Source organism: Olea europaea, unplaced genomic scaffold, assembly GCF_002742605.1.
Source record: "Olea europaea var. sylvestris unplaced genomic scaffold, O_europaea_v1 scaffold7408, whole genome shotgun sequence".
NCBI lineage: Eukaryota > Viridiplantae > Streptophyta > Magnoliopsida > Lamiales > Oleaceae > Olea > Olea europaea.
This window is the reverse complement of record NW_019265814.1, coordinates 1-9,249: the sequence shown is the minus strand read 5'-3', so window position 1 is coordinate 9,249 and position 9,249 is coordinate 1. Positions and strand designations below refer to the sequence as shown.

Here is a 9,249-nt window from a genome sequence, read left to right as displayed (position 1 = left end):
ATCTCAAATTTAAAATCAAAGCCTTAATTGATAAGCTATTAAACCGAACATATACTAGATTTCTTAAGAATAACTAAAGTTCAAGTACAAATCATTTAGATAAACAGTAGATATTTCTTTTATAGTAACATATCCAATGAAAAATATATTGAAGGTTTTTCCCAAATAAAAACCGTTAATGAGAAAATCAACCAAATAAAACCATTGTTATTGTCCTTTTCTTAGGAGTTTGTATGAATTTATTTATTATTATTTTATTATTATTATTATTTTTTTTTTGTTTATTTAAATTAGTGAATGGTGAAATTTTCTTTTTACTTGACCTCTATCATCAAACTGGACGGATTTTTTCACTAGAGACGTGATTTAAAATTAACTGAATAGTTGAGGATGTTTGATGCTAAAAAAATAAGATTTAGGATAAATTTGTAAAATTTTTGAAAGATTCGGGACAAAAAGTGCAAAACAACCCTAAAGAAAATAGTTGGAATTTTTCTAAATTTTAAAGAGCTGCTATCAGTGTCAAGGACCCCAGATATTTGTTCATGCTCAAATAGCTCATGACTTTTCTAAAGTGTCAATTTCTCCGCCATCACACAATCTTCAGTCCACAATAGACACTCTAAGAACCACCGTGAGGATTGGGAACGTTGTTGCCGGCTGCCGTCTATCGGGGGTAAGCTTTAGATAATTTTATGGGTCTTTGGAATATTGCCGAGTTCAAGTCTTGTAATTTACGTATTTGTATAATTTCAACGTCTGGCCATTAAAATATTAATCTAGAAAACATCTGAGAAGTTGGAGACAGTGTAACAAAAATAAATAATTTTATTTATTTACTTTTTCGATATAATTTCTAACTTGAAGACTTGACAATTCTGATCCTTGGGATGATTCCTTTTGTCTTTCTTAGGAATATCTTTATAATTTTACAAATAAAAATTACGACCTAAAATCCATGGTCCAAACTCTAAAGGCTTTTGAATTGTATACTTGTATAAATAGAATAATGGAGTTACATAATGATTTAAATATAGATGAGGGGTCAAAACGAGAATGTGAATTTTTATTTTTTTTATTTAGTTGAAGAAATTGTAATTCAATCATATCTTACCACATCACATGTATATAAATCATTATGTAAACCATGTAGCACAATTGGCGTAAATAACTAGTCGGTGTGAAACAGACACAATTAGACTGCCTGAGATGAAAGACATTCAAAATGGAACAAATAGAAATAGGAGGTGTCGTCACGAGCGGTACTCGAGGCATAGGGTATGTAACTTAAATTCAGTCTCGTTCACTATACTCATGTACTGATACTAGTAACACTAAGCCTCGTTTGGTCCCTATTAATTTTCATTACATTACATTTCATTTTTCTCTCTTATATTTTCAATCACACAATCTTCCATAAAATAATATTACCTAGAAACCGAAAAATTTTCCTTCTTTTTCAACAATTCATTTTTCAAAAAAATATTATTCCACTCATTTTCATTTTCACAAAATGGGGGCCAAACGTGGAGTTAGCTTAAAAGGTGCTCATCTAACTCGATATTTTATAGGCATGCCATCATAGAAGAATTTGAACGTTTTGGAGCTGTCGTATATACATGTTCTCGTAATAGAAAAGAGTTAGATGAATGTTTAGAAGAATGGAAGCGCAAGGGCTTTCAAGTAGCACTATAGCAGGGTCTGTGTGTGACTTTATCAGTATGATCCCAACGAGATAAGCTGGTGCAGACTCTTCATCCTAACAATCGAAGTGTTCTATCGTAGGCTACACTTCATATATCATAGGACCTGTAACATTTAATTTAATCTCAAAAGTAACCACTCTTATGACTTTAGTGTGTGTACCTATGATGTATGCTGATAAGATTTTGACATTATATAGCTACAGGAGGTCTTATCAATCACTTTCATAAGATTTTTGTACCGAAAGTCTCTTGGAAAAAGTATCTACAGAAGATGCTATTCTGTGGTTAAGAGGTCTCCACGAATAGCTTGCAGCAAGAGGCGCTCGGCTAAGGTAATTGTACCCATGCTTCAAGTGCGGCTTTGGTTGAGGGGCCTTTGCTCTATTATGATGGGGGGTGTGGGCCTTTAGTTGGGCTTTTGAATGGCTACCACATGGGCCTCTTCTTGAGCCTCGATGGCGAGGCATAACAATTAGCACGACAAATAATGTAAGCTGAGGTTGATTTGCAATCATAACAATCGACATCGGAGAAGGTGGAAATATGATGCCCACAATATTTAATTAAAACAGGCTATAGTGAATCATATGTATTAAAAATACAACACTTGCTTGATAGCAATCCATTGCAAATCAGACGTTATGTTCATAAATTGAGAAATGTATTCACCATGAAGGGCAGGTTTGGGAGTAAAAGAAACATATTGTAAGAGACCAATAGTTTGTCAATAGTGGTGGTGTCGACAGGTAGATAGCCATCGATGAGAGTAAGAGATAGTGTACTAGACAATGAAGAGGTGTATTCTTCGACGTTGGTCATGTTTGTGCAGTGGAGAAGATCACGGATATATTTGTGATGCAAGAGTAGATAAGAAGGTATGGAAAGAACATCAACATCAAAAAATAATGGATAGAACCTAAAACTTTTACTTAGAAACGCTAAAGGAGTGTTTGATAGTGGGGTTATCTTTGTCATAAAGAGATTGTGAACGAAGAGCAATTAATTGAAGAGCTAAGATTGCAAAGATAGATGATCAGTCGAACTTAATATCCGTTTTTTTCTAGAAGATCCGCAATAACAAGATTCCTATTCATGTTTTGATTATAAGTATATTTGACTAAATGTGACCTTCCCATATGTGAAATACAAGTGAATGATCCATTTTCGTACGACGACTTTTGAACAACCTTTATTTCCCATTTGAATTTATTGTCTATCATCAACTTCTAGATATATTTTGACGAGAGACTTATCATAGCAAATGTGTCCAACTTCTATTGATTTCCCTCTAAAGGAATTTAAATATAATAAAAAACAGTCAAGAATGATAAAAAACAAAACAAAACAATTATCATTTCATTTGCTGTTCTTCTGACAATTCAAGAAGCTCCTCCATAACACTTATCATTCAATGACGCCTTGCTGCTTGGATGACTTAGCTCGGTCCTATTTCCACTAGCATGTTGAGAAGAAATAACACCAATATAAATTTTCCAGTTTGTCCAAATATTTTGATTGTAATAAAATTATATATCTCAAATTTAAAATCAACACCATAATTGATAGAATGTTAAATCGAACACATATTAGATTTCTTAAGAATAACTAAAATTCGAGCACAAATTGTGTAGACAAATAGTAGATATTTCTTTTAAAGTAACGTATCTAATGAAAAATATATCAAAGGTTTCCCCAAATAAAAACCATTAATGAGAAAATCAACCATTTTTTTTTTTAATTCGGTTTCTTCCTTTTTTGTTTATTTAAATTTTTCTTGTGTGAGCCCCCTTTTTTTAGCATAAATATATTTTAGAATAGAATTTTGTTGAAAAATGTCTGGTTAGAAAGTAAGGAAAAAAATTGAATTTTCATGTAAAATTATTTTATAACAAAAAAATGTTATTGAAAATTAATTTTTGTAAAAATGGGGCCAAACGTGTCAGCGTCAAGGACCCGCTCATGACTTTTCTAAATTCTCAATTTCTCCGCCATCACACAATCTTCAGTCCACAATAGACACTTTGAGAACCACCGTGAGGATCGGGAACGCGGCCGCCGTCTGTCGATTGTAAGCTTTTAAATAATCTTTTACATGATTAGAATATTGCCGACTTCAAGTCTTGTAATTTTCTTATTTGTATAATTTCAACGTTCGGCAATTAAAATATTAATCTCCAATAAATCTTAGAAGTAGAAGACACTATAACAAAAATAAATAAATTTATCTTTTCACGTTTTAATAAATTTAGTTTTTTGATATAATTTCTAACTTCAAGATTTGACAATTCTGATCTTCAAGAAGATCCCTTTTTTCTTAGTAATATCTTCATAATTTTACAAATAAAAATTATGAACTAACATCCATGGTCCAAAAGCTTTTGTATTGTATACTTGTGTAAATAGAATGATGCTAGTTATACTTAAGGAGTTACATATAGATGACATGAGATGAGGGTTTATTTAATTGAAGAAATTCTGATCCAATCATATCTTACCGCATCATATGTATTTAAACCATTATGTAAACCAATCTGTGTAAATAACTAGTCTGTGTGAAATAGATACAATTAGGCTGCCTGTGCTGAACAACATTCAAAATGGAACACATAGAAATAGGAGGTGGTGATGCAAGGTCGTCTCTGAAGGGCACATCTGCCCTCATCACGGGCGGTGCTCAAGCCATAGGGTATGCGACTTAAATTCAGTCTCATATGTAACTAGTAACGCTAAGCTTAAAAGGTGCTTATTTAACTCAATTTGTTTTCGTCATGCCATCGTAGTAGAATTTGCACATTTTGGTGCAACTGTATATACTTGTTCTCGTAATCAAAAGGAGTTCGATCAATGTTTAGAAGAATGGAAGAGCAAGGGCTTTCGAGTAGTAGGGTCTGTGTGTGACTTATCAGTACAAGCCCGACAAGATAAGTTGATGGAGACCATTTCCATTTATTTCGATAGGAAGATTAATATCTTGGTTAGTTTGTCCTCTTTTTATTGTATACTTTGTTCTGAGGCAAGAGGCAAGACTTTTCTGAAATGAATACATCAATTTTTAAGGTGAACGATGCCGGTACAAGTCGACTTAAGGAAGCCACAGATTTAACAGCTGAAATTACTCCCTAATAATGGGTATAAATTTTGTGGCTTCTTATCATTTGTGTCAACTCGCACACCCATTTCTCAGGGCATCAGGAAGTGGAAGCATCGTGTAACTCTTCTGTGGGTGGACTCATAATGTCAGTTCCTTCTGCTTCTTTGTATGCAGCACCTAAAGGTAATAGACAACTATTGTAGTATAAATCAAAATTTAACTACTGCTAAGTCATTTTGCTGTTCAACTTTTGTATAGGAGCAATGAATCAGGTAACAAAGAAGTTGGCATGCGAATGGGCAAAGGATAACATTCGTGTTAACGCAATCGTGTGCCATGGATAACCCAAAAAACAAGGAAACAACTACTTATGCTGCGTATAATTTGTATTTCAATTTTCAGTGTAAGTTTTAAATTTATTTTCAGTTTTTTTTAAGGGTATATTTTAAGATTGCAGAAAAAGTGTTTTGAGTTATCATTACAAAAAAATATATTAAAAAAATTGAAATTTATACTTAAGTTTTAAAAATTTTAAAATAGGGGCGATTGCCACCACCTTTTTTTTTTATACCAAGATGTCCACCTTATAGCAACTAATCATGAGGTCTATGATCCAGCCTCTATTCATGCAGATCAGGTAAATCGCGGGTTGTGTCCCAAACTGACTAGGGTCCAAAAGCCACCCCAACTGAACTATCAAAGTATCGAGCGAGTCAAACTCATGTATGCGCCCTGCCTTCTAAGGAACTCCTGCCTTTAAGGAAATATCCTGTCTTCTAGGAGAAAGTCTTGCCTTTCAAGAGTCCCATGAATCGAACCCGCGACCTCTGAACTGCCCACCTTGAAGAACTTCGTCTTTTACCACTTGTAATGTGCCCCAGGGGGCACGATTGCCACCACCTTCGTCACTGTTTGGGTGGTTGATGGCTTGATGCATATTGGATGTGAGCAGTTACAAGTCCAGGGGCGGAGCTACCTTTGCACTTAAAAAAATAATAATAAAAAAATAAAAAAAGTGTTGGGGGTAGGGACTAAAAATATCCACAAATTTTACCTTTTTACACTCTTTTTTTTTTTTAATTAAGAAAAAATGGAAATTGTGCTTGGCTGGCATTGGCTATAGGAGCCTCAATTTGACTTTCATTATTTGAAATTTTAATGGTTGGAAAATTTTTTTTTTTTTAAGAATATGTAGCTAAAATTAAAAAAAAAAAAGTTTTGGGATTACATATAAAATTATTTTATTGAAAAATATGTGAATAATAAGAAAAGAGAAAAAATGAATTATAATTTTATTCGCGGATCAAATAGGGGGCTAAATCCGCCTTTGGCAATTGCTGAAAATACTAGGCCTACTAAAGGAACAAAAATAGAGGGGAAATTAAAAGTTGTCATAAAATGGGTGCCTCAATTTACTATTTATACCTACTATTATTATTATTATTTTTTTTTTTACAACAATCCTTTTATATCGTGTTGAGATATGCCACGTGGCCTAATAAATTTTAATTTTTTGACTTTAATTTGTGTATTTTGAGAAAATAAGTAACAAAATAATTTGTGTCTCAAACCTAATAAAGTGGGTGGGCTTGCATTGCGCCCCTGACCAAATACAATTCTAAGTGGACATCCCGTATAAATTCTTTGATTTTTGTTAGGCACCATTTGATTGACAATTTATTTTTTATGAAAAATGGAATTTTGATGACATTTTCCAACTTTGGTGTGTTTGATTGGGATTTATTTTCCATCGAATAGGAATTCTTGGATTTCTTGGTAATTGCATTTTTCTTGCTTTTGTGGGAAAATCAATTCCCACCAATAATTTTTTTTTTGACCTTTTTTTTTGGCAATGAAAAAAATTCCTAAGAATTATTGTAAAAAAATATTTCTCTTTAATTGACAATTTTTATGTAAAACAAAGTCAAATGAACACCAAAAGATAGAAGATTTTTTTGAATTTTTTTGAATTTTTTTTTTGCAATGGAAATAAATTTCATCCCCAATACTAGTAAATTCAATCTCATTAATTAACAATTTTCATGTAAAACAAAGTCAAACGAACATTAAAAAATACTTTTTAATTCAACATTTTCCACGTGGAAAATTATATCAATCGACAATTAAATACAATAATTTACAATTCCCAGAAAAACAATTTCTAGGTAATTCAATTTTCTAAAATTCGTTTTCTTTCCATCCAAATTTCATCTTTGCAATCAAACGGATCTTTAGTTATATTTATACTGTTGCAGAAAAATGGAATTCGGTATGCTTTACATTCACTTGGGACCATCGCTAATTTGAACGCGTAAGTATATCGATTAGTTGAATATCATTTCTCTCGATTATATGAGAATGTGTACCAGACTTTAACCTTGCTAGAAAAGATAGCTGCGCCTTGTGCGAAATTGAGTGTAGTTCGATCCGGTCTATGCACATGGCTGGCTATGCCACGAGCAACAATTAGATGGGGGTTGGGATTAGCTTGTACCCAATTGGCAAGGTAAAACGTGCTGAGGGTGTGTGGGAAGGGCTAGGTGACGAAAGGCGTGAACTGGCCATGGGTGTCGGAGCTTTTGAGGGGAAGTCGTGCTTTCCTCCTGTGTGTGTTGGACGGAGCCGACGTAGAAGAGAAATTTAAACTAGGGATTCAGTCATAGAGATGTGATTTACAATTTTTTAAGTGAAAAGTTGGGATGTTTAGTGCTAGAAAATGAGGGTTGATTAGTAAAATTTTAGAAAGATTGGGGATGAAAAGTGCAAAAAATCCTTACACCCGTCACTGTGATGCTCAAATACCTCAAGAACCACACAATCTTCAGTACACCATAGAAACACCGTGAGGATAGGGAAAACTGCCTCCAACCTCCATCTATCGCAGGTGAGCTTCATCTTTCTTTTAGTCTTTATTTTCTGGCATGAATTACGTGAAATTGTTCTAGTTAGTTTTGTCTGTGGGAACAGATACTTCGGCATGTTTAGATTATTGCTGAATTCAACTCTTGTAATTTACTTGTTTGTATAATTTGTATGCGTCCAAGCCTTTGAATATATTAATCTAAAATACATGTAAGAAGTAGGTTACACTGTAACAGAATAAATAAATATAATTATTTATTTCTTCATATGTTGATATAATTTCTAACTTTGAAAATTTGACGACTCTAGATCTTCAGGAAGACCCCTTTGTCTTTCTTAGGAATATCTTCATAATTTTACTAATTAAAATTACCAACTAAAAGTCCTTGGTCCAAAAGCTGTTGTATTGTTTACTTGTATGAATAAACTGGTCGATTAGAAACAGATTCAAAATGGAACAAATAGGTGGTGGTGATGCAAGGTGGTCACTGAAGGGCATGTCTGCCCTCGTCACAGGCGGTACTCGAGGCATAGGGTATGTGACTTAAATTTAGTCTCATATATAACTACTAACACTAAGCTTAAAAGGTACTCATCTGACTTGATATTTTATAGGCATGCCGTCGTAGAAGAATTTGCACGTTTTGGAGCTGTCGTATATACATGTTCTCGTAATAGAAAAGAGTTAGATGAATGTTTAGAAGAATGGAAAAGGGCTTTTGAGTAGCAGGGTCCGTGTGTGACTTATCAGGACAAGCCCAACGAGATGAGCTGATGGAGATTGTTTCCATCTATTTCGATGGGAAGATCAATATCTTGGTTAGTTTGTACTCTTTTTATTGTATACTTTGTTCTGAGGCATGACATTTCTGAATTGAGTACATTGATTTTTAAGGTGAACAATGCCGGTACGAGTCTATTCAAGGAAGCTACAGAATTCACAGCTGAAGATTACTCATTGTTAATGGGTACAAATTTTGAGGCTTCTTATCATTTGTGTCAACTTGCACACCCATTTCTCAGGGCATCAGGTAGTGGAAGCATTGTGTTTATCTCATCTGTGGCTGGATCTATGGCAATTCCTTCTCTTTCTTTGTATGCAGCGTCTAAAGGTATCAGCAAAGAATCGTAGTATAAATCAAAATTTCACTACGGCTAAGTGATTTTACTGTTCATCTTTTGTGTAGGAGCAATGAATCAGGTAACAAAGAACTTGGCATGCGAATGGGCGAAGGATAACATTCGTGTTAATGCTGTTGCGCCATGGATAATCCAAACATCCTTGATCGAAGCCTTAACTGTAAATGAATATACATTGTGTACGTTAGCATCACATTTTGCCGTTTTCTGTTTATGATCTTAAAAGTTCTATTTATTGCAGCCAACTCCTGATTCGAAGCAACTAATGGAAGGCTTAATCGCTCGAGCTCCTCTTCGCCGCCCTGGACAGCCTAGTGAAGTTTCTTCCATGGTGGCATTCCTATGTTTGCCTGCTGCTTCTTATATAACTGGACAAGTTATCTATGTAGATGGTGGAGTCACATCGAATGCTTTTCCATAACAATGTTGTATATTTTTACCAACTTTTAG

General features: G+C 33.9%; 1 protein-coding gene and 2 pseudogenes across 1 annotated transcript; all 3 read left to right on the top strand.

The window, feature by feature from the left end:
• Positions 1 to 520: 520 nt before the first annotated feature.
• On the top strand, positions 521 to 2,334 carry LOC111391033 (the record flags this gene model as incomplete). Its single annotated transcript, XM_023016163.1, has 2 exons — positions 521 to 676; positions 1,904 to 2,334. Coding segments are annotated over 2 exons (369 nt in total), but the record flags the coding sequence as incomplete, so codon positions are not given.
• Positions 2,335 to 2,494: 160 nt separating this feature from the next.
• Positions 2,495 to 5,225, top strand: LOC111391032 (annotated as a pseudogene).
• Positions 5,226 to 7,026: 1,801 nt separating this feature from the next.
• LOC111391031 lies at positions 7,027 to 9,249 on the top strand (annotated as a pseudogene).